The sequence below is a fragment of the Trichoderma virens genome, assembly GCF_000170995.1.
Source record: "Trichoderma virens Gv29-8 chromosome Unknown TRIVIscaffold_90, whole genome shotgun sequence".
Lineage (NCBI taxonomy): Eukaryota > Fungi > Ascomycota > Sordariomycetes > Hypocreales > Hypocreaceae > Trichoderma > Trichoderma virens.
This window is the reverse complement of record NW_014013659.1, coordinates 335,248-359,795: the sequence shown is the minus strand read 5'-3', so window position 1 is coordinate 359,795 and position 24,548 is coordinate 335,248. Positions and strand designations below refer to the sequence as shown.

At 50.5% G+C, this 24,548-nt stretch overlaps 7 protein-coding genes across 7 annotated transcripts; 5 read left to right on the top strand and 2 right to left on the bottom strand.

Annotated features, from left to right (window-relative positions):
* Positions 1-1,161: 1,161 nt before the first annotated feature.
* On the top strand, positions 1,162-7,087 carry TRIVIDRAFT_183763 (putative response regulator receiver Rim15p; the record flags this gene model as incomplete). The annotated part of the gene is made up of 2 exons (XM_014095618.1): positions 1,162-1,659; positions 1,763-7,087. The coding sequence occupies 2 exons, from the start codon at positions 1,162-1,164 to the stop codon at positions 7,085-7,087; spliced, it is 5,823 nt and encodes a 1,940-aa protein (XP_013951093.1).
* A 4,722-nt stretch (positions 7,088-11,809) lies between these two features.
* TRIVIDRAFT_214409 (uncharacterized protein) lies at positions 11,810-14,229 on the top strand (the record flags this gene model as incomplete). The annotated part of the gene is made up of 2 exons (XM_014095197.1): positions 11,810-12,331; positions 12,402-14,229. The coding sequence occupies 2 exons, from the start codon at positions 11,810-11,812 to the stop codon at positions 13,875-13,877; spliced, it is 1,998 nt and encodes a 665-aa protein (XP_013950672.1).
* Positions 14,230-15,013: 784 nt separating this feature from the next.
* Positions 15,014-16,345, bottom strand: TRIVIDRAFT_40363 (uncharacterized protein; the record flags this gene model as incomplete). The annotated part of the gene is made up of 1 exon (XM_014095196.1): positions 15,014-16,345. One exon carries the CDS (start codon positions 16,343-16,345, stop codon positions 15,014-15,016), a length of 1,332 nt encoding a protein of 443 aa, XP_013950671.1.
* A 744-nt stretch (positions 16,346-17,089) lies between these two features.
* TRIVIDRAFT_138237 (uncharacterized protein) lies at positions 17,090-17,773 on the bottom strand (the record flags this gene model as incomplete). The annotated part of the gene is made up of 1 exon (XM_014095195.1): positions 17,090-17,773. A coding segment is annotated over one exon (684 nt), but the record flags the coding sequence as incomplete, so codon positions are not given.
* Positions 17,774-19,560: 1,787 nt separating this feature from the next.
* On the top strand, positions 19,561-20,103 carry TRIVIDRAFT_227326 (uncharacterized protein; the record flags this gene model as incomplete). The annotated part of the gene is made up of 1 exon (XM_014095194.1): positions 19,561-20,103. One exon carries the CDS (start codon positions 19,561-19,563, stop codon positions 20,101-20,103), a length of 543 nt encoding a protein of 180 aa, XP_013950669.1.
* A 1,151-nt stretch (positions 20,104-21,254) lies between these two features.
* On the top strand, positions 21,255-21,638 carry TRIVIDRAFT_65771 (uncharacterized protein; the record flags this gene model as incomplete). Its single annotated transcript, XM_014095193.1, has 1 exon — positions 21,255-21,638. The coding sequence occupies one exon, from the start codon at positions 21,255-21,257 to the stop codon at positions 21,636-21,638; it is 384 nt and encodes a 127-aa protein (XP_013950668.1).
* Positions 21,639-22,704: 1,066 nt separating this feature from the next.
* Positions 22,705-24,408, top strand: TRIVIDRAFT_41159 (uncharacterized protein; the record flags this gene model as incomplete). The annotated part of the gene is made up of 1 exon (XM_014095192.1): positions 22,705-24,408. One exon carries the CDS (start codon positions 22,705-22,707, stop codon positions 24,406-24,408), a length of 1,704 nt encoding a protein of 567 aa, XP_013950667.1.
* Between the last annotated feature and the right edge of the window lie 140 nt (positions 24,409-24,548).

Genomic DNA, 24,548 nt, shown 5'->3' with positions numbered 1-24,548 from the left:
TCCAGGGCTGCACCGCACTCGACACGGGCAATGCAATGAGATCAGAGGGTCCTAGCACCTAGTACCGTACAGTGTCGATTGAGCCCCGACGGCAATTACCCGCGCAAGCTCAAGCCCAACCCACGCCCATTGCTGCTGTTATTAATGTCATTACTCTATCTCATCCAAACAACCGCTTACGTGACGTGGCGTGGTCGCAGCAGCCATGTGCCGTGCCGTGCCAATCAGCCCGTATCTTGACAGGCAGGCATTATTATGCAGCGATATGAGAGAGCGGGCGTTGTTTGGAGGGGAAACCCTGGAGCGGCTTTTTTTTTTTTTTTTCTCCCTCTTATCCTTCGTCCTGGGTGCGAAGGCCCTCTCTCGTTTCACAACAGGGGGGGTTTAAGAGCCTCCCCAAGGCCGCTAAAGCCGCCAAGGATTCCCCCCCGTAGGCCTTGCTGCGTAGCGCCGTGCAGCGCCTGGCTGCGCTATACCTGCGCTGTGGCCAGCAGAGTTTAGAGGCGGCTTGGGAGGGTTGGATCAGGCGGGTAAAAGAAGCAGAGGAGATGGTGTGCCGTGATTGGCCCACGGGCTCTAACCCCCCGCTTAATGTGTCATGGGGAGGACGCGATGCTCCAGAGGTACTCCGTACCTGTGCGATTAACAATTGAGCCATCGTGAAACGAGTGAGCTGACTGGCATCCAACAAGAGTCTGTCTGCTGGTGCCTCGCCAGCGATTGTTGCTCCTGGGCAATTCTGTCGCCGATTCAACGTCTGTCGTTTAGCAGCTTTTGCCAGAGGTCGTCTGCTGAGTGCTGAGAGTCGGCTGCCGAGCTCGTTCGGCTGTTGCGTCCGCCTGGGCCGTGGGATTGCTCGCAGGGCATCCTGTTGTTTTTTTTTTCCCCTTCGTCAGCCCTCCTCCTCGACTTGGGGCCCTGCCAACCTACCCTGCTGCCAGATATACGACGCAACACCAGCGAGAGAACAGAGACCAGAACGAGAGCGACAGCTGTGACCCTACGCCAGCCGTCTTCCGTCATGTATCCGAGCTTCATGGGTCTGTAGTTCTGGCCGCCTCGCCAGACCCCGAGTCTCTCGACGAACAAACCCCAGCTCCCCCACCATCACCGCCGTGAACAGCCGCTCTCTGCAACGGGCGCTGCCTCCTTCTCGCCGCCATGGACAAGCCGTCCGTTCCCCCCGTCGCCTCGCTGGCCCCGCCGGCCGTCTCGTCGCTGCGAGCTCAGCAGGCCACGGCCATGGAAAGATCCATCAGCCAGGACATCCGGGAAGAACGTGAGGAACTGCGTGAGGCGGCTGAGCAGACGCTGAATGCCATTGCCTACCTCAACCTTGATGGCACCATCAAGTGGGTTAGCCCTTCCTGGACCGATGTCGTTGGCACAAAGGTCGAATCCGTCGAGGGCATCCCCATTTCCGATTTGATAGCCAGCGAAAACAAGTCCATCTTTACCGATGTAGTTGAGTCGATGAAGAGGGACGACTCCAAGAGTCACAGGGTCCGCTTCTCCGTTGTATTAGGGCCTCTGTCGAAGTTACGATCGTTAGGCAGCCTTCCGACTCTCGATCAATCACAAGTCCCACCAACGGAGGTGGCCGATCTCGAGGCACAGGGTATCATGGTGTACGACAGTGCCTCGGGCGGTGAAAGCCATGTAGGTTCTTCTTAATTTTGGGCAGATGAACAAGAGATTCGAAGATTGCATCTACTCCTTACCCTTCATCCTCTTTTAGTTTACTAATCGGTGGATGCTTTAGACAATGTGGATGATTCGCCCGTGGATACCCCACGAAGTTCAAATCGATCTCCCGGCCGTGATTGTCGACTCCCTGGGCTCGGGGGTTGAAATCCTCGCTGGCATCCTCACCCGCATAGCTGAAGCTGCAAGCGAAGAATCAGAAGAGCCGGAACCTCCGCCGCCAGTTCTCTGCCGCATATGCGAGCGTCAGATACCCCCCTGGTGGTTCGAAAAGCACACGGACCTTTGTCTCCAAGAGCACCATGCCGAAATGGATGTGCAAATGGCCCAGGAGAGCCTGAGTGACCATAGAAATTCCATTGTCAAGGTCCTCGACGCTCTGGAATCACGTAAGAGCCGATCACTGACTGGCGGCGACTCGCCCAATCTTCCCGTCGCCGAATACAAGGGGCAGCCCATTGGCCCACCACCATCAGCCCAGTCGTCTCCTGGAACTTCGCTCGCTCGCTCACGAGAGAGACCTGGCGGATTCGGACATGCGAGAGCCCGTTCCTTTGCCATTCGTCGACCGCAAGCACGTATCGTTGAGCTCCTGCTGGATCTATGCGATACCGCCATCGAAATCAGCTGCCCGGGTATCAAGGAGAGCTCGTCGCAGCATGGTAACTGGGAACTGCGCACCCAATCACCTCAGTCGGAATCGAGGATTTCACAAGTTCTCCAATGGCAGTCGCCAAGCTCCAATACTCTCGAGCAAGAACAAGGCCTGGCATTGCTCTGCGAGGATACCGAAAAGGTGGCTCGAGCCAAGGTGGATGCTGTCTTTCGTCATCGGCAGATTATTGAATATGCGGAGCGAATTCGCATCGAGTTTGCGGTTCTCGTGCAGGACTGTATCGATGAAGCAACCAGAAAAGCCGCTCGCATTGCCGAGGGTCGGTTTAGTGATTCTACCGAAGATGAGCTGGATGAGTCGGAACCATATACGGAGGATATCGAAGTGAGGAGCGAAGCGGATGATGCGCAGAGCCACGCTGGCGATGAGAATTTTGGGCCCTCCATTACCAGCCCTTCTGCGTTGGCTGCAGCACTTCGTCAGGTCGACATGTCCGCGGGACTCGGACGATCTCGCCCGACATCGTTTGTGGGATCCACTAGATCCAGCAGTCCTAGAGAATGCCCAACTCCTCGGTCTCACCCAGGTGGGTTAAGCATTTTAAGCCAATCTCGAGATTCACGCCGAGGCTCAACCCTCCCGATGGAGAGCGATATTGGCGAAAGTGAGGGGAGCCTGCGATCCTCATCGGTAGCCTCGCGAGGGCACAACAGGACCGAGTCCCCTATTTCTGAATTTGGCGATCTTAGACGTGCAGCGAGCTCCAGAAGGCATAGGCGGAGCTTGATCATCCCAGAAACAGCTTCTCCCCGGCGGCAAGAATCCCCGTCTCGGATGGTGACGCAGCCATCCTCTCCTCTCAGGATCAAGGCTCGCGTGTTGCCTCAGCCGCACGAGGGGATCATTTCCCCAGAGGCATCACCAATGTTCCCAAGCAGCGAATTCAGCTCCCCCATTACGCATCCGTCTAGACACCATAGGAGACAATCCTCCGCCGCGATATCTGACTTCGTCATGAAGCCGCCGCCGTCTCCACGTCTCAATGCCAACAATCAGCCGCCCCCGCAGCCCCGATCGTCGCAGCCGTCGATCAAAGATTTCGAGATTATCAAACCCATAAGCAAGGGAGCCTTCGGCAGCGTTTATCTCTCGAAAAAGAAATCTACTGGAGAATATTTCGCCATCAAGGTGTTGAAAAAGGCTGATATGGTTGCTAAAAATCAGGTCGGAAATGTCAAGGCGGAGCGTGCTATTATGATGTGGCAAGGACAAAGCGACTTTGTTGCGAAACTGTACTGGACGTTTTCTAGCAAGGATTATCTATACCTTGTCATGGAGTATCTCAACGGAGGTGACTGCGCCTCTCTCATCAAGGTGCTTGGTGGCCTTCCTGAAGACTGGGTCAAAAAATATCTGGGAGAAGTTGTCCTGGGCGTGGAGCATCTCCATGAGAGAGGGGTCATTCACCGAGACCTCAAGCCCGATAACCTGCTGATCGATCAAAAGGGACATTTGAAGTTGACTGATTTTGGACTTTCGCGCATGGGTTTGGTAGGTCGACAGAAGAGAGCCTTGAACAGCGACCACGCAGATTCCACACCAGACTTGCTCAAGCAGGGACCGTTTGTTCGTTCTACGTCCATGGCATCCTCGCGTTCAACATCTCTCGACATCCAGGGCCAAACACACTCTCCCAGCGCAACCCCCCAGATGACGCCGGATGTTGGGAGCATTGGGCAACCGTCGTACTTCAGTCTTGGCCCTGCCCAGTCCGACCCACGCCGCATTTCGAATAGCCATCGAAGCGACAGCGGTGGAAGCGAAACGTTGAGCCGCATGGTCACCACGTTCTCCATCCACGACTCCGACTCCGGCTCTCAGCCTACAAGCGCTCGGATGTTCTTGGACGAGGACGCTGTGATTCACGGATCACCAGACCTAGCACCATATTCAACCACCAGAACTAGTATGGACAGCCACGGCCGAAACTCACACCCGCCGCCAAACATGATACCGCCTCCCATGGCATTGTTCGATCCTGAAGATACAAATCGACGCTTCGTCGGAACCCCAGACTATCTGGCCCCAGAAACGATCAAGGGAGACAAACAGGATGAAACGAGTGATTGGTGGTCTGTTGGATGCATCATGTTTGAGTTTCTATACGGTATCCCACCATTCCATGCCAGCGAAGCCGAGCAGGTTTTCGAGAACATCTTGGCACGCAAAATTCAGTGGCCAGACGATGCAGATTGTGAGCCCGTGTCTGATGAGGCCAAGGATTTGATCAACAAGCTGTTGTGCATGGACCCCCCGCAACGCTTGGGGTCCAATCGTGAAGAGAAATTCGCCTCTGGTGGTGAGGAGATACGGAACCACCCTTGGTTTGAAGCAGTCAACTGGGAAACCCTGTTGGAAGACGAGGCTCAGTTTGTTCCTCAGCCAGAGAACCCTGAAGATACCGAATACTTTGATTCGAGAGGCGCCGTCCTCCAATCATTCGTAGAGGAGATGGAAGATCAAATGTCACCGCAATCCTCTACGACCGGGTCCACTGACTATCCAGATAGGCCGCACGACGCCCTTTCGCGAGTCCGTTCGCAGGTGAACTCGGCGGGTAGGAAGCTGATGCCATTACACATTCCCCCTCACGTTCGAGACCTCAAGTCCCGGAGGTTGAGCGAGCCAATTGCCGCCGATGACTTTGGCAGCTTCTCTTTCAAGAACCTCCCCGTATTAGAAAAGGCAAACAAGGACGTGATCCAAAAGCTGAGGGCAGAGGCCCTGGCGGTCCAGAGCAAGCAGTCATCCGTTAGTCCCGGAGGGCTTGGAGGACTTGGAGGTGTGCCATCTCCAGCGCCGTCGCTCGAAGGCAGCCCTGTGGTATCAACCCATATCCAAAGAACACTGTCCAACGCAAAGGCTCGCCCGCAATCCCCATCCGGTTTAACCCTCGCAAGTGCATCTCCCAACAGGATTTCGCAGGTATCGCAGCCTTCACAACCGTCATCTCCTTTGTTGGTCTCTTTTACGGCAGCCGGACAGGTACAGCCAGATGGCCGTAGAAAAGCATCGAGTAATTCGTCCAGCCTGTCGTACCAGTCATCTTCTTCTCTGCAGCCAAACTCCGCCTTTGAGGTACCAAAAGTTCCCCCTAGCCTACAGAGAGCTGCAACATCCGCAGCTGCGTCGCCAGTTAAACCCCGTGGAGGTAATACGGCACCGCCTCCGCTGGCATTGTCTCCAGCGAAGGTGTTGGCAACGCCGGTCCGGCAGGGAAGCACATCTTCAACGAGCCGGTCGAGGTCATTGACTGTGGGGTCGCAAGAAGCTAGTCCTGTGGCAACGGACATGCTCCAGCACCATCACCGCAATCGTCGAAGTCAGGTATTTGACATGTCCCCTTCATCATCCGACAACGAAGGAGATAAGCACAACGCTCTCCTAAGGGTCCAACGGCGTCGGCAAAGCTCACGACGACTTTCTCAGATTGCTTTTGACAACGGACCAACATTCCGGCCCTTGGACGTGCTAATCTGCGAAGACCACCCCGTGTCCCGGATGGTGATGGAGAAACTTCTTGAGAAGCTACGTTGCCGCACCATTTCCGTAGCTAATGGATCGGAAGCAGTGCGATACTCGATGAGCGAGATCAAATTTGACATCATCTTCCTCGAATACAGACTTCCACAGATCAACGGGGCCGACGTGGCTCGTATGATACGAGAGACCAAAAATGCCAACTCCCACACCCCCATCGTAGCCATTACAGCCTATCTGAAGGAGCTGCAAGCGCCACACTACTTTGACTCGCTGATTGAAAAACCCATCAGCTCATCGAAACTAACAGAGGTGCTTCGGAGCCTCTGCCAGTGGCAGCCCGAATCCCCGCACAGGCCAGCTATATCATCCATGTCGCAAGCCGTTCCGCTCAACCTTAGGAGAGCACATCCTCCACGCCCGATCGACGATAGTCCAACATCGAGCATTTCTGCATTTACGGGCCGCCATGGATCGGCGATGGTGTCAAGCCGGGAAGATTCCATCACATCTAGCATGTTTGGGGATTCGGAGTCTTACACTACGGATGAGATTCCAGTCGTCATCAGCCGCAAGGCAACCGGCGATTGGGGGGAAGATAGCGGCGGCCTTGGAATCACTGACATGGACGCGGCAGCTGGTCTTGACAATTCACCAAAAAGCATACCCTTGCTCCTGTGCCAGCAGTCGGCGCCGGCACACCTGGAAGTCATGTCGCGCGGCCTGGATAACCGACTCAAGGTCAGGCAGGATATCTTTGACAGGAAGCCTTCAGAAGGCACCGAGTCAGCAGATGACGAAGATGAAGAGCTTGAGGGTAGGAGAGACATGCAGTTGAGGCGAGGGAGCAAGGCTGTGATTGGAAAGGGCACATTACCAAGCTCGAAACTTGCCATTGAAATGATGCGAGCGGATAGTCATGACAGTGTCACGTTGTCAGACAGCACATCGGAAGCCGTGACACAGGTAGCAACGACGCCATCCCTTGAGCTAGAGAGACAACTAGTCGGTATGCCTGCAGACATGGCGGCAGCATTGAGTACGCCAAGCAAGACTGGAGCGGCCGGGGCCGAGTTGGAGGATGCGTTGGGCCCCGGAAGCGCCGAGGCGACACCAAGACCACCCGTGACCGGGACGGGCACAGATCGGACTGACAGCGGGAGTTCGGTGGTGAGAATTCAACTAGAAGACGACGCAACACCACGGCCCTTGGGGAAACAAGCATGACGAAACAGTCCACCAATTAACGATTTTTTTTCTTTTTATTCGTTTCACTCATTTACTATCATTTTTGTCTTGTACTCAGCCACCTTTTTTTTCTCGTTTTCTCCCCGGCTTGCCGGAGGAAAAAGCTTCATCTATTTCTAAGCCCCCCTTTTTTTTCCACACTTACAAAATATTCGTTGCTCGGGACGAGTGAAAAAAGAAGTTTTCTTTCCTTTGTATGAAATCAGCAGCGAGGCGTTACATGGGACATGACGACTCAAGATGAAATGCGAACAGAGCGATAGCATGCATGCTTATCAGATGGATGGATGACGGATGAACTGGGCAGACGGATGATACAACGAGCCTCGCTATCTTTTTTTGGAGGGAACATTGCTCTCGAATGCAAAAAAAGGATGGCTTTTTTTACGCGGGGTAGTTTGATGATTTGGTCTGCTGGGGGGGTTGTCATGGCCAGTACTTAGTTTATGGGCGATGATGTGTGTACATATAGAGGAGAGATTCTGACGTATGGGAATGAAACTAGCTATTATGCGTGTTCTTTGTTTGTGCTGGTTTGCTTTGATGTTGTAGAGTGCGGTGTGTGAGTTCTGTTTGATATGGCATGTTGATATATGGCATTTCGCTATATGGCATTTTGCTATATGCATTTCATTTCGATATAGAGGGTAAATTACAATCAAGATGGGTTGTTCAGTAGAGTTGTAACAGCTGGGATGGCATTTCGATATATGGCATTTTGATATATAGCATTTGGTAAAGAGTCGGCGGGAAGAGAGCGATTTACAACAACAGAAGATCTAGTCTAGGAAATACAAGGTAGGTTACAACTATACTCGGAAACCGAGCCTTTAGCCCCGATTACTATTTTTCCAATTAATTAAAGGAATATTACCCGGTCTCCTTGATACTATCGATCTGATGGAAATAAAAGTTATTGCCGAAACAATCGCGAGAACTCGGAAGCGCGGAGATGTCAAGCCAGGCCGCAGTCGCGTTATACCAGATATGAACACCGAACGCAGCTGACCAACGGGCGACGACATTCGCCAATGAGGAATCTGGGTGGCAACACCTCTTTAAAACCTGGGGTTGGTTGTTTGGGGGCTTTTGAGGCTTTTCGCAAGGGAGGTTTCCGCCTTTGGCAGTTCGGTGAGCACATGGGCGTTAGCCGAGGGGTGTGGCTTTGGTGCGGCTGAGGTGTGGCTTTGCATGGCTAGTGCATTGATATACGAGTACTACGAGTTATTCTCCATGAAACTTTGTGAGGCGCTGCTGAGGCGAGACCGACATGTGGAATAATGCTTTACATGTGAAGAGGCGACGCGAGCTCCGTATCTTGAGTTTGAAAATGGTTATGCGGTGGATCGCGTTTGTATGTCAGCTGAGGGTTCCATGAATTCGGTGGATTCAAGTTCATCGTTGCATTGAACAATGTTTTGCAATACGGTTCTACTGCGTCCTCTAGGGTAGTGAGTGCATGTACGTGTACAGACAATAGAGATAGAGCAATTTAGCAGCTGGTGTCATTGAGATACACATGGCAGTGGAAGGCAAGCCATGTGTGTATGTACGAGCATGTGCAATCTACCCCGCGCCGATCAGCTGCTTTGATTGGTGTAAAAGTAGTAATAGCTACGAGAAGCATACGGAAAAAAGACCAAGAGTGCAGAAAGTGGATGTTAGCCGAAAGTCCCTGAATGTCCGGATCGAGTTCCCGCCTCTGTCGTCCGATAACCTTACTGCCACCAAGGGCTAAGAGATAAACGAAGAGAGAAAAGCGCAACTTGTTCTGGAATTCAGACAAAGGAAAAAAAATAAAAAAGTAAGCTCTGGAACGACTAGACAGTTTCAAGTGGCTGTGGCGTCGGCTCCGTCAGAATCTAGTCCCCGGCGAACGGTGGCGGCGGAGACGGTGTTTTTCTTTTTTCTGACCTTTTTTTTCTTCTTTTTTTTCTGACTGTGTGTGTCCATTGTATTACTCGTACTCTGTTCCTCGAGGTACATCCGTACTGTAGGATTGAGTACGCAGGGCGAGACCCGAGCATGAACGCAGGGAAGCGCCGTGGTCTGATGAGGGCTCGTGCTTTATGCACTCGGGTCCAGCATGAGACATTGCAATTACTACATAGTATTCTCGTCACCGCCTGATGCTCGTACGTAGAATACAGCACATGAGCTGGTACAGTAGCAGCTAGTAGTACTTGTACTACTCCGTAGTTCACAGTTTGGTTTTGCGTGGCTTTTCCGCTCAATTCCGCAGGTACCAACTCGCTGCCAGGGAGATGGCCGGATCACACACAACACAGAATGAGTAAATGTCGCAGGATTTGCAATGCAGCATCAACGATGAATCAAGCATTGGCCAGCCTTGTGCCAGCACGTTGCACGTTTTCCATTGATTGGACACAGCTGTAGGAGGCAAGAGGCTCGCGGGCGAGGCCGAAGCAGAGAAACCAAATCGCCATCAAACCTTAATGCGGCGTGCGGCAGAATCGGAGGTTCCCAGTACTCAGGCGCTTCAGCCGCAAAAGCGGTGCATCAAGGTACAGAGTACTCATGTGCGCCACGGAACGTCGCTCGGTGCGTGTTTGAGGAATTATATGGATATTCCCGTTCGATAGTCTCACCATCACGCCTTCTTTCCTTTCAGCTTGCCACGGTGCTCTCAGATAATCGTATTTTATTTTCTTTGTATTCATTTTCAGTGTCGTTTTTTCATCGTGTCTTGCTCCGCCCGCGGCCCTCTTTCCACTTACGTCCTGGAGTAACACCGAGAGGGGGAAGTCTCGACTCTGGACTTGACTCACGCGACAACTTTCCCGCTTCGGTTGGTCGTACTTGGCAAAGGTGGATTGCGTGACGTACAAAGCGGTCGCCAAGCACATCCGGTAATATGATAGGTTGCAAGTGCCGAGAAAATGGACGACATGCGTACCTGGTGAAAAACACACGCTGCATCGTCGAGGGCAAAACGAAGCAATTCAGACTCTTGTTTTGGGCAATTTTAGCATTTAGTCATGCTCTATTGTCGGTGCCAGGAGCAGCCACTGCACCTGCTGGCTTTGTTAGGGGGGTCCAGTAATTTTTGGCAAGATCGGCACGGATTCTGTCTGTCTGAGGTGCCGTTCTATCCGGATGCAGCAGCACAGCGCCAACCGGGAAGGGACGACGCACCACGCCCTTGCCCTCATTCCCGCTGCGACGCCTTCGTATCGACTAGGCCATTAAGATGCTGACCAAAGACTGTGCGCTTCGCCAATAGAGACGCTGTAGAGGCGTGTGCCCTGGTTCAGTGGCAGCCTGACGGCACAAATGACGCCAAACTGTGTGCATCAAGTCCATGGATCTGTCCCACGGGTAATTTTTTTTTTTTTTTTTCGCTCCAGCTGGCCTATTTCGCAGGACCACAGCAATGGGGACGCCGTCTCATTTTTTTTCCCGCCACCCACCAAGGGATTCATGCACAAAGCAACAAGCAACGTGTACCTATTACTGCTCCATAATTGTACATAGTACATGATGATCAAGGTAGGGAACCTTTGGATCCGTTCGTTGACCGAGGCTCGAGGGGAGTGCACACCAACTGCTGTAAGGATGCCAGATGGGCTACCGAAGCAACATGGTTATGCCTTCGGCCACCAGCTAGTATTTGGATGCAAAACCCTGACCGAATGCCCTGCATAGGCATAGGCATATGTGGCCTTGCAGAGTCGTCATAGGCTCGGACGCGAGGGTTGCCATGGCCCGATTTTCCTCAGCAGATCTTGCTCAAGCGACAGGGCAAGCACAGGAAGAGGAAAAATCTTGTCAAGAGGCGATTGGCTAGCAGCAAGGCAAAAAAGCCTTCTCCGAACTACGGTAAGCCAAAAGGCGCCACAAGGGCCAACCAAACCGATTGGTCTAGATGTGGCGGCAAAGCCTTAGATCATGGTGCGAAGCCATCGCTTTCCCGGACTACGGCGAGCCTGCGATGTTCTTTTGCGCCTGTCAAACTCGAGCTACGTTGCTACGCTACGGCGAGTACGACACATGTCGAGGGAGCTTTCCGCCACAACCTAGGACGTAGCACCTATTACGGGCCATGGACTGCGCACACGACAAAAGAGACCGACGGCAGGGTTTAGTGATACCGCGAGCGGGTCATGGCCGGACATGGTGTGAAGCTTGTGGGGAGCATCCCAAAAACCACGAGGCGGAGGACGGAATGGAGCAGCTCGACCAGGCGAGTCCACCCCCAGCCAAAGCCACTCGAGGTCCAAGGTTCGCCCACGATGGTAAATCTGAAGCTCTGACTGGCCGCCGAAATGCTTTCTGTCGGTCGTCGAATGCGGCTTAAACCGTGAATCTCATGGCGAATGTTGAAATGCTTTCTAAAATACTGCCTTTCGCGGGCCTTTAGCTTCCAGCCAAGCTGATACCGTCCATCAAGGGTGACAACGACTACGACTTTGACAAACAAATAAAGCTGTTGTGTCCCCGTCAATCCCTTTCCTCCTCGTCCCTCTCCTTCATCCTCATCATCTTCTGTTGGTGTGGTGGAAAGCGGCCGAACGCAACCCCCAACCTTATTTTGTTGCTAGGGCATTGTCTCTCCCTCTTTTTTCTTTCCCCGCAAGATTGGACTCCTCCAATCACATTCCTTCGTGGGCAGCAACAGCATAATTCCTCGATTATTTGCTACTGTGCACTGCATAACTCGATTGCATTATATCCATCACAATGGCGGCTCCTGCGCAGGACCACCACCACCTGGGCGGCCTGGTCCCCGGAGAAATCCCCATCCCCCACGGCCCCCATGGAGACGGCGACGACCGCGATGATTACCCGCTCGAGGGTGTCGACTTGGACGAGCGCCGTGTTTTCAGCCATGTCACCCGTCCCGATGACAGCTACACCCCCGATGGCACCTACTGGGCCGATCTGCCCTTTGGCGAGCGTGTCAAGTTCGTCTCTGCTGTCGACCGACAGGCCGCCAAGGAGGAGCTCAGCACAATCTGGTCCATGATCAAGAAGGATCCTCTGTCTCCTCTTGGTTGGTATTTCCGCCATGCCGTCATCCCTGGTGCCGGTCTTGGTCTGGAGGGTTACGTCCTTTTCTCCATCGGTAACCTGTCTCCCCTCTTCAGCCAGGTCTGGCCAGAGTGCTGGGGTTCCAAGCCTACCGTTTGCAACCCTAACTGGATTGCCGCTGTCACTTATCTGGAAGTTGTCGGCATCATGATTGGTCAGGTCATTGTTGGTGTAAGTGCTCTCTCAAAACTAGCCAAATTTGAATACCAAAAAAAGCATGACGCTAACGCATTCTCTCTAGGTTATTGGTGATTGGATTGGCCGTCGCTGGGGTCTCATTCAGGATGCCATCATCATGTTCATCGGTCTTCTCATGCTCACTGCCAGTTGGGGTCTCAGTCTGCAGGGCTGGGTCATTTGCTATGCTTGGTCTCTGTTTTTCTACTCCCTCGGTGTCGGTGGTGAGTATCCCATCACTGCCACTTCTTCCCTCGAGAGCGCCGTCACTGCCGGCCGACTTTCCACCAAGGAGGATCGTCTGCACCGTGGTCGCCGTGTCACCATGGCTTTCCTGATGCAGGGTTGGGGTCAGTTTGTCAACCAGGTTCTGCTCATCGTCCTGCTCGTCATCTTCAACAGCGGAAAGGGTGGCCCCCCTTACACCAAGGAGGCTGCTCAGTTCACCTTCCGTCTGTCTTTCGCCTTCCCTGCTATTGGCACCCTGTGGCTCGTCTACTACAGAACCTGGAAGATGCCCAACGCCTCTAAGCAGCTCGCCGAGGCCAAGAGCCGCACCAGCGTCACTGGTTACGATGTTACCGCCCTCAAGTCGTGCTTCACTCACTTCGGCGGCCGTCTGCTTGCCACCGCCGGTACTTGGTTCTGCAATGACGTCTTCTTTTACGGCAACAAGCTCTTCCAGGGCCAGTTCATCAAGGTCATTTCCGACAACCCCAACTCCCTTCTGACCACCTGGTCTTGGAGCTTGGTCAACATTGTCGTTTCCCTGGCTGGTTACTACTGCGCTACTTTCCTCATCGACAACAAGCTCTACGGTCGTAAGTGGATGCAGCAGGTTGGCTTCTTCATGTGCTTCCTCATGTTCGTCATCCCTGCCTTCAAGTACAAGTACTACACCAGCCCCGAGGGTATCCACGCTTTCCAGGCCATGTACTTCTTGTCCTCCTTCTTCAACCAGTTCGGCCCCAACTCCGTCACTTTCCTCATCGCTGGTGAGGTTTTCCCCACCCCCATCCGGGCTACTGCCCACGGTTTCTCTGCCTGTCTCGGAAAGGCCGGTGCTCTGCTTGCTTCGATTCTCTACAACTACATCGACATCCAGACCCGATTCTACGTCGTCCCATGGTTCGGTCTTGCTGGCATGTTCCTGACCTGGCTTTTCCTCCCCGACACCACCGGTCTTGACCTCAAGGAGCAGGAGCGACGATGGCGCTATATTCGTGACGGCAAGGCTGACCAGTACCACGGTGTTGCCGTCCACCCCCACCACTTGTCTCTGTGGGAGCGATTCCGTGGCGCCAGCAAGTCTTATGATCCCCAACTGGACTGGAAGTCCAAGGTTGAGGACATGCGCGCCGAGTGGGAGGCTGTCCAGGCTGCTCGTGGCCCCAAGGAGACCGAGGCTGACCACAGTGGCATGCCTGATGATGGCGAGTTCTCCCCTGAGATTCACGCCTTCTTCAAGCGCTCCAGCCCCGCTGCCCGCTCCAATGGTGTCTTGAACGAGAAGACAGTCACCGATGAGGCTTCCGAGTAAAGTCGGCAATTCTCACCCAATTTTCTATATCTCTCTCCGAAAGATCATTATTCTATATATATTTTTATTTACTTTTTTTTTCTTTTCTTTTACATTGCGTAATATGCATGAGGGGAGTTTGTTTTGGGGGTCTACTCTCTTTTTTTGTTATACCAGATATCCGGTCCATGGAAGGAGGTGATAGAAGGATGCAGATGTGCATACTTGCTGAGAGAAGACTCTCGTTTTGGACTTTATGAGATTCCCTTATGAAAAAGTTGTCCCCTGTTTAGAAGGGAGGATGGTTCGAGAAGTATGATTATGATATGCTATACTGAGTATATACATCAATGAAACACAATCAAATTGTGCTACAATCTATAATGAGTTTATGAAAATGCATTGTGAAGACTTGTGCAGTGAAGTGTTGGTGTGATGATTTCTTTGAGGCGTTGCTGACGATTTGCTTGTGGCATTGATAAGGCCGTGCTGTGTGGTTAGATCGCGTTGCTGTGTAACGAGGCTCTGATGTAACGCAGCCAAGTTTGTATAAGGAGACGTCGACCAATAGACATCGTGAAACGATACAGCTGTGCGCATGCCTATGGACGTAGAGCAGGAGATCCGAATACTAAGATCTCAGGCTACGAGGGCGCAAAACGATCAAACGGGACATCTCAAGCACCTCGAAAGTGTCGTCCGGCTATTCTCAGTGGATTTTTTTCCAGCTCTCCGGCGTCACGCAAGGCAGGAAAGTATACTTACTCTCTAATTAAGTGTGCTGGACTTGCATTCTTGCTACCAAGGCTACTTGACCAGATCCAGAAGATTCTATTGTATATATTTATTAATGCCATTAATAGTATACAATGAATAATGCAGGGCTTATATTCCTTCAAGATTCTTCCCTCACAAACTTCTCTGGAAAGGGTGATTCACTGTCGATATTCCACTGCATCTCTGTGAACCTTCCGCTGGAGTCCTTCTTGAAATGCAAAAGCCAGGCTGGAGGGCTATAATGGAACAAGCCGCTACGAAGCCGCTCGTCGGCCGACGGCAAGAAGATGAATGTGTCGTTGCTGTAGTGTGACAAGACGTGCTCTTGCTTCAGCTCCCCGTTGATGTTGAATTTTAGGCGGCCGTCTTCTTGAAATATGTCAAGGTAGAGCGCGCGGGTTCTGTGCCAATACCTGCCTTGGAGAGCTTCGTGCATAGGCTCTGGCGAGTCTGGCTTGCGAAAAATCTTTTTCGAGAGCTTCCGTCATTTCGTGGTGAGTTCTTCTCCACTTGGCTGCGGCTCGCTCGGCAAATGGCTTCAAGTCGAGCGGGTGTTTCTCATTCAAGATGACCTGGAGGAGCGATTGAGCGACCCAGTCGGCAGTGTCTCCTTGGGAGACGGAGTTGGTCAGGACAACAATGACGGACTGAGACCCCGGGACCAGCATGAAGCAGTGATTATAGCCAGCGCCGGCGCCGCTGTGATAGAAGACTTGCTCCGGCTTCGATCCTGCCCCTATCACGGGCATGGCCTCAAGGAGGCTAGGGTTGAAGCTGATCTTACCAAATTGCGCCGGGGTGATGACCTTTGCGAAGCCCAGTGCGTAAACCTCGTCCGATACGGCGATACTGTTTATGAAGCTGTGACCGGACAAGATGGTGTTGAGAGAGGCAAGCGGTGTCTCGTCATCCCGGAAGAGCGAAAGGAGACTGTTGCCCCAGGTGAGAAGATCGCCGACGGTGCTGCGCATACCGCCTGCCGAAGTCATGACGTCGCCGTCAGTGAGGCCCATCTTACCAACCTGTACTAGAGTGGAATCATCGAGGACCATGTATGGCAGCGCCAATGAGTCCGGGGGGATCTCAGAAGCGATGACTGTGGTATGTGAGAGATTGAGCCGGTTTAGCACTCTGGTAGAGAGCACTTGGCCCCAAGACTGGTTTGTTACCCTCTCGATTACCTCGCCCGCCAGCGCATACATCCAATTGTTGTAGAGCCATTTCGAGCGGACCGGGTGGACGGATGGCAAGAGGTTACACATCGCAACTGTGAAGTTCTTGGCCATGATAGTTTGGCTGTCGGCGCCTAGCCAGAGGGCGTCGAGTCGAGCAAGTCCTGTCCGATGCGATAAGATGTCGATGAGAGAGAGTTGACCGGTAAGTGATGGATTGTGCTCAAACGCGAGTTCTGGGATGTAGCTGGTCAAGGGCTCATCCCACTTGAGAAGTCCCTCGTCGACCAACTGCGCAATTGTGGCCGCGACAAAGGCCTTTGTAAGAGACGCTATGGGATATCTCGTGCTTGAGTTGGCGACGAGACGGCGCTCGACATTGGCAAAGCCGAGGTTGGTCTCTAAGACGACGTGTCCGTGGCTCATGACGCCAATGGAGATGCCAGCCGTGCCACCGACATTCTTGAGAGCCTCAATCTGTGGCAGGACATGGATCAATCTATTGTGCAATGAAGCAAATTCTGGGAGCAAAAGAGGCATCTGCTGGGCTGCTGCAAGGAGCGAGAGCGAGAAGAGTGCGAAGATGAGCATACTGGAGACCCCTGCCGTGGTGTAAGGAGCAGAGCACAGATAAGGTGTTGTCAAAAAGATGGGATTGCTTGATTATTAAATTAGGGAAGCAACCAAAAAGTGCTGCCGAGAAGAGAAACAGAATCCTTTGTTTCAATTTTGAGAGCGCTCAAGGTAGACGCACTGACGTATCCAAGTGTTGGGTACGTGTACTTGTAATACATGAGGAAAACCAACACAGCTACGTGCAGCTTCGACCAACAACATTCCTCTCTTAAAGGACTTTCTCCTCACCAACTGTAGATTTTGTCCAATCTATGCAGAAACGAATCATCATTCTTAGCTGCCATGGAACCAAGGCCCCGCTTCTCCTTTATGGGAACCGCCTGGAAGCAGGAACCGAATGCTAATCTCACCAAGACAGCTATTCTGAAGAATATATCCCCATTTTAAAGCATTAATCCAACTTATTTGACATATTTGCAGAAGAAACCTCGAGACAGTGCTTTCTATATATTGATTATTTTAGTAAGTCTATATAAATCCTTCATGCCTCACTTATACGTGTGACAAATACAAAACTATATCCTCATCATAATACCGACAAGTGATTCTTCCTCGCTGCATTTGCTAAAATTCAAACGTCTCCTCCTCTACATGAAATAGAATATCTTGACAACTTGCTTTGGACGCCGCTATTCTTCCGCTGTGTACCAACTGTGCTGGACCACAGAGATTAACCGAAGCATCCATGCCCGCTCTCGCGTCTCTCACACTCTCAAACCATTCCGTTATGTCTGGACGACCTTGGTAAATATTCCCAATGCCATCAAACTTTACAGATTCGCTCTCTTCCCCCCCATCGCTTGTAACATGAATTGTTATATCTAGCGTGACGGGCACAGCTTGGTCCGACGCAATTTCGGCGAGTTTCTTCAGCTCAGCTTCAAACCAAGAGATGTGATCGAAGCTTTTAACCGTCCATAAGAGATGAATATGCCAGCCACCAGACGCGGGCACGAGTCCTGATACAGCTTGATTCACAATGTGTGTCGCGATGCTGATGCCAGGGGTGATGCCAATTCCACCAGCCACGAGTACCACCACTGGATGTGCGCCCCAATGCAAGTGACCGACGCCATACGGGCCATCGATCTGTACTTTGGGATAGCTTACTTCCATAGATGCAGTTTGGTGCATTTCTCCTTCGTTTGCTCCTGGTTGAGCAATCTTTTCGCCATCTTCCCCAAAGTTCTGCACCTTTTTGGTAAATGAGCCAAGCGCCCTGATGGCAATCGTGGTTTCGTTTTGTCCAGGAGCAGAAGCAATAGTGAATGGATGCCAATTGAAGAATGACACGCTGGGAATCTGTACCCAAGCTATCTGGCCTGGTTGTGATGGCGCGACCCCCGAAACGTTGAATTTCGTTACACCTCCTGAGTAGTGTATAACTGATTTGACTGTCAAGCTCCGGAAATTGTTATAAAATCGGATGCCGCGATCAATTACCCAGAGGCCAAATCCAGGAAGAAGAAATTCGGGCCCCTTATTAGCGTGGTATAAGGCCCCTGCAACGAAAACCAGGAAGAAAAAGTGAGGGTAGTAGAAGGCCTCGAACCAGCGACGACGAAAAATCTTGGGAACAGATGTGATGGCGATGATACACAGCGATATCCACGCAGCTATACCCACGGGGATACGAGGCGCTTGAGCTGCCGTGTAGAACTGGTTTGTCTGCACATAATGTTGTATGATGAGGCTGCAGTGCAGTGTTGCATGTATAAATGTCGCAAGACCAATCCAGCGATGATACCTGAGTAATACTGCCGAGGGAATGCGAGCGACGTGAGCAAAGAGGTTGGTACGCGCGCCCATGAGGAGGCTAAGACCGCCGTTGGCGATTGTGAGCCAGCCGTAGAGTTGATAATTTGTAGTATAAGCAAACTTGTTCCAGCCCCAGAGGAAGTTGAGAAAGGTGAAGACTGAAACGCGGACGAGGATGGGAATGTTATTTCGCGTGATAAATGGGATAACAGACGGCAGCGTTCCAATCTTATGTATGGTAGTATAGATCTTCCAGTGCTTCTGGCGTTTTGTATTCGGCCGGCCTACAGAAAGAGAACGTGAGATTCGATCCCTAGAGGATAGTATGAAGGTGATGGCGAGAAAACCTACCTTTTCTATAAAGATGTTGGAGATATTGCGGAACGTGAAGCGCACTCTCAAAGAAGAGCATTCCAATAACGCAAAGGAAGTAAGCCCTGGCAGCCGTATACTGATCGTCGATGATAGGACTAAGCATAGATGGGGACACCATATTGTCGAATGTTGATGAGTATAGAATCAAAGGAATGTGAGTGCAAATAATCTTGCAATAAGAAATGAAGTTATCGAAATAAGGCAGTCATAGAAAACTGCCGATTATATATGTTACTTGAGAGTGTCTCACTCATTTCGAAATTATACATTGCACCAAACAGAGTATTTAGCAGTTGCATAAACAATCTCAGCGCATATAGCCAATAAGAAATGAATGATAACTACCTATACTGACAGACAAGACTGATTACACATGCCCTGTTTAATAATCTTGCTTACTCCGTACTTTGATCTCAAATAGCCAGGGGTAATGGTTGGATATCTTATCTAGATACGCTCGGCACTTGTGTCCCATTTAAAACAAAGTTATCCCGCTCCCTCCTTTTCGACGTGGAGTAGTATTTTGTAAATTACTCTTTTGGGAAAATTTGATGAATATATCGGCTACAATTGTAGCACCCCCAGAGAAAAGCTAGTTAGCATGCATGTCTTGGGCCAATCCCGACGTTACATGGGGTTTGGCACTAGAGACGGCCGGCCCCTGAACGTTTGGAATCAAGATGACAAAAGTTCCACGTTTGTTTTAACCTCTGTATTCAATTTGATTAAGCAATGAATGATCTACGATAGTTCATCCGCTGCCGAATACTAGCTTTCCGGTAGCTAAACCGTTGACAAGTAAGAAGAGGAGAGATGATGAATATATAAAGACAACAAGAATCTGCTCCTGCAATTATCTTGTTGTTCCGCATTCAGTACTCAATTCCGCCATCAGACAAAGAACTTCGAACTTCAAACCTCCAAGCTCAAGAAACCAACATCATACATACGCAATCTTTCGCGACTACACTTTGACTATACCAACAATGTTTTTCTCAACTATGCAGACTCTTTCCTTCCTTTCGGCTCTCGCTCTACCCGCTGTCATCAGTGCTAGCAGCGTCGGCGATTCAGGCACTCTCTCTTCCCTTGATGGCGGCCTTGGAGGAGTCGTTACTGTCGCCAGCGATTCTTCGCTTAAGATTACACAATATAAGCTGGCTGACGCCAGTGCCCCTGAGCTTTACTGGTGGGGAAGCACCTCCAGCGACCTCTCTGCTGGTTTCCGCATCTCCAACACACACATTACCGAAGCCGCTACGTCGGATACCCTGACGATTAACTTGGATGCCGGCCATTCGCCTGCCGACTTTTCCACTGTGGGACTGTGGTGTGAGAAGTTCAAGACCAACTTCGGCGAGGCACAGCTTAAAGCCACCGGCACGGGAACTGGCGGTGACTCGCAAACCACCACCGGAGCTGCAGCACCGGCACGCACTACCACTGGTTCAGGCTCTGCAAATTCTATCGGGATTATGTTTGCCATTGTGGCCATGGCTGCTGGAGTCGCAATTCCGGCACTGCTTTAATTGAACAAGAGCAGCAATGCTAATATTGCATGCAAATGTTTTATACATGTACCTACTAAACTATGCAAAAGACGGAAGATATTTATATTTAGGAAGGTAGATTAAAGTTCTCGTTTAGATGTCATATTACTATAGATTTAATCTTTACTGCGATTCCTTTTATTTCATCTTTTTACTGGATAAACCTAGCGCATGTTTTTGGATGCTCCAAGTTCAACCTCGAGCACGCTTTCTTTTTTTTAATAAGCCACTATTCTGGGAATCACAGCACAACGCATTTACCACACTGCCGCGAGTGAAGCGCACGTTTTCTTAGACGACTGGGAAACGCCGACACTCCCGGAGATTTCGTTGGTCATGAGGGTATAGACGAGTTCTTGCCAATCACGCTCCGTGCTCTGCTTTTTATTACTGTACACTACTGCACCAAGCTGGAGGGAATAGAGTCATTTAATTTAGCAATGTCGATTTGGCTGAGGCGCTGTTCTATTTCCAAATAAACTGGCCCAGCTCTTACTTGGAAGTTCATTCTATACCCTAATTTTAGCTTACAATAAGGCAATTCACTAAGCAGCCCTCGTTATGTGCTATGAGTCGTATAGCGTACTATTCCACTTACATCAAAGTGTCATACGGCTTATTACTTGTGGCGTACTTCGTTTAGACTTTGGGTTTGCATATTATCTCACGTTGGGAGCACATGGCGCACAAGAACGTTTACTCAGCCTCTACCTACATGTATAAGCAACCGCTAGCAAGGTGGCTTATACCTCGTACTCTGTTTACGTAAAGCAGTTATACGCTTCAGTAAATTTAGCTAACGGGCTTATACATTACACAAGCCAATGGCATCCATGGATATTATTTCTGGCAGCTTTAGCGTCAAGCTAGCTGTGGCTTTGTACGGAACACCTCTATCCGCTTACTCTGTGTATGTCAGGTTAAATATAGCATATCGTAAAACTGTATTTTCAAATGAATAGATCATCTATATAAACAACTTTATATCTTGCTCTTCAGCTATCATTCTACAGCAGTCACAACAGCATTACAGCAACAATCACTACAACAATACCATTACAAATAACAACATCTCTTCGACCGCATATTTCTACTTAGATCTGAACGAGTAACTCATTACCTTTATTAAAATGCATTCCGCTATCGCCTTTACTCTCTCCACTCTGGCCCTTGCCGTCTCCGCAGCTCCTGCTCGCCGGACTACAGGCTCTGTTCAAGTTCAGTTTGCCAACGATATCACTGGAGCAAACGGCAACGCCTTGATCCCTCTTGATGGATCCAATATTAGCCTTGGACAGGCTTATGCCGATACCAATCTTTCTCGGGATGGCACTCTCTTTGTCACTAGCCTACAGTTCACTGCCGATTTCACCAACGTGCAGTGTATTGTATTGAAGGATTTTACCACTGAGGTCGCTAGCATTGCCGACCCAGCGCGAGACTTCCAGAGATTCTCCCAGAAGCCTTTGAACTGGCAAACTGGCTTCACTATCAGCTGCACTAAGTCTGCTTAGACTTTCTCTACATTCAGGGTTTAAACGGGATTTTTAGAAGGGCATGGTTTTGGTGTTTGGTTTTTTTTGGGAGTTTTTTGGGCATTCATTGCATCTCAAACTGGTAGAAGATATATACTTGCGCATCGATCCATAATTACAATATGAAATCATTCATTTACATTGTGTATAACACGCGCCCTCCTTCATATTACTCTTGACTTATTTATATGTTCCTGCAGGGCAAATGGATATACTAATAGCAATAGCTAAGCTGGTTTTCACGTGTCGCCCCAATTTTTCTCTTCGGCGACATAAATCTCAATCCTAGCGCATTACTCGTACATCTTGGACTCTCTCAGGAACGTTCCCAATGAATCGCTCTTATCTCTCCACTAATGTGGCGACTCGGGCTGTCAAAATAAAAAGTTCTCAATGGGCCACCTGGTGACCATGGAGAGCATGATTGTGTTTTACTTGAGCCTTCCATGCCCCTCCGGGTATCTCGGTCTTTTTGTTTACGTGGAGTGAGTCTGCCGATCGCCACCTTATTCCACGAAACTATTGTGCCGAAATTGCGTATTGTGGATTCGATATAGATTAAAAACGCAACAATCCCCCCCGATCCCTTCCGATCTAACCGTTGACAACAGTTGCGCAACGGCCTTATTAGGAGATGAAAGTCAGTATGACTTCATAGATTCGTTTATTCGCGGAGAAATGGACAGGCTTGTCACTCATGGGCTTACTTCTATAACTTGTTTGCTTGTCTTCACCCTCTTTCAATATCCTCTAGCTTCCCGTCGTAGGAAGTCTTATTTTCTACTATTTGAGGCGCAGATAGCCCAGCTAAACTGTCATTACCTGCTTCAATACTGTCTCGGAAAGTTCTGTTTAAATGATCAAAAGCATTAACCATTAGAGCCAAACCTTGGCAATACGACTGCACACTGCTCACTTCTAATATCGATTCCTGCGATTCAAACCAACCGAAATTATGGAGGGGTCGTCTAATTCAGCCCGCGATGCGTCAAATGATGCTGCCGGTAATATCACTTCACCAACTGGGCAGGTCACAGACGAGTCTATGTCTTCCTCAAGGCGAGGTCTTAATGAGAGTCGCGAGGATCAAGATCGTGGAAGCCTCCGTCGACGGAGCAGAGCCTCAAGAAGGTCTACCTTTCGCAGCGCGGCACCTATATCAACAGCTGGCCAAGGAACTCAATTTAACCTTGCTGGTCCTAGCGACAACCTTCAATTGCGCAGCGCGCATGAACCCTTTGTTCACCCTGGCTATAGTGATCTCAACCCATCATATGAGCAGCCAAATAACGCGAAGCCAATATGGAGTTTAGCGAAACCATTGCCGCGTGTTGTCCGTCCGGGGATGGTACCAACAAAAAACGAGCTGCTGGAGAACTGCGTCAACGCCGAGCTGCCCGCTGAAAACTCCCAAAATCTGGGGCTAGATGTCGATCCGAATGAGATTGAAAAGGGCCGCATTGAGAAATCGGCAGACGTGCGTAAAATGGGAGCACAAGTCACCGATGCCAGGCTTCAGCGAGAGAATAATTTTATAAAAACGATCCTGGCCGCGGATGCTGAGACAACATCAAATGGAGTTCCACAGCTTGTAAAAACGAGGTCAAGCCAAAGGCGAGCTACGATCCAACGCTCGTCAATCCAGAGCCCTCTGTATACTGTTCAAGAAGGCCTATCTGAACATACTTCAGAGCAAAATAAACACAGCCACGAGTCCCAACGGTCAGAACAGGGTGGAGAAGAATTTGACCCAGGCCAAGACGAGCTAATCGAAGGCAATCGTTCTCTTGAGACACTACGGCTTGACCAAGATGCATATCCAGAAGACCTCCACCCTTTGGTCCAGGAGTTGGTAGAGGATGAAATTCACAACAACCATACCGTTTGGTCTGTCATCCGCACTCACCACCGCGAAGCTTTAGCCGAGTCCCTAGCTGTTTTCGTTCAACTTACCGTTGGATTTTGCGCCGATCTTTCTGTCACTGTGGCTAAAGCCGGAAACCCCAATACGACTGACTGGGCTTGGGGATTTGCTACCATGATAGGGATATACATTTCTGGTGGTGTTTCCGGTGCCCATTTAAACCCTACAATTACTACAATGCTCTGGTTCTTTCGTGGGTTTCCCAAACGTAAGATGCCCGAGTACTTTTTGGCACAGTTTCTTGGAGCCTTTTGTGCGTGTTTTGTCGCATACGGAGTCTACTACGTCTCTATCAAACACTATCTCCTTACCGGCGCAGACGATGATATCATAAACTGCTTTGTCACAAGCCAGCGCAGCTCATACATCAACGCACCTACGGCCCTATTCAACGAATTTATAGGCACAATGTGTCTGACTATTGTTGTATTAGCTCTCGGCGACGATCAAAATGCCCCCCCTGGCGCTGGCATGAACTCGCTCATTATCGGCCTCATCATCACATGCCTCAGCATGAGCTTCGCTAACCAGACAGGCGCTGCGCTTAATCCGAGCCGCGATTTTGGCCCTCGCTTGGCTCTTTTGGCCCTGGGCTATACTTCCGAGCTGTTCACCAACCCTTACTGGTTCTATGGTCCCTGGGCGGGTACACTGCTGGGTTCATTCATGGGGGCGTTCCTTTACGATTTTATGATTTTCACTGGCGGCGAATCGCCAATCAATTATCCTTTAGAGCGGACACAGCGTGCGTTGCATAAAAGCCACATGAAGTGGCAGCGTCGGCTGCGGCTGACTCCCAAACAAGAAGAAGACACAGTTGTCTAGAGAGATAGGATATGAAATTATGATCTGGGGCATTCGAAAGATGAGAGAAATATGATATAAAGCGGTGATTTTTTGTATGAGTGGATGGATTGAATTGATATTAAGCAACCAACCTGGATGGCCATCACAGTCAACTCGAT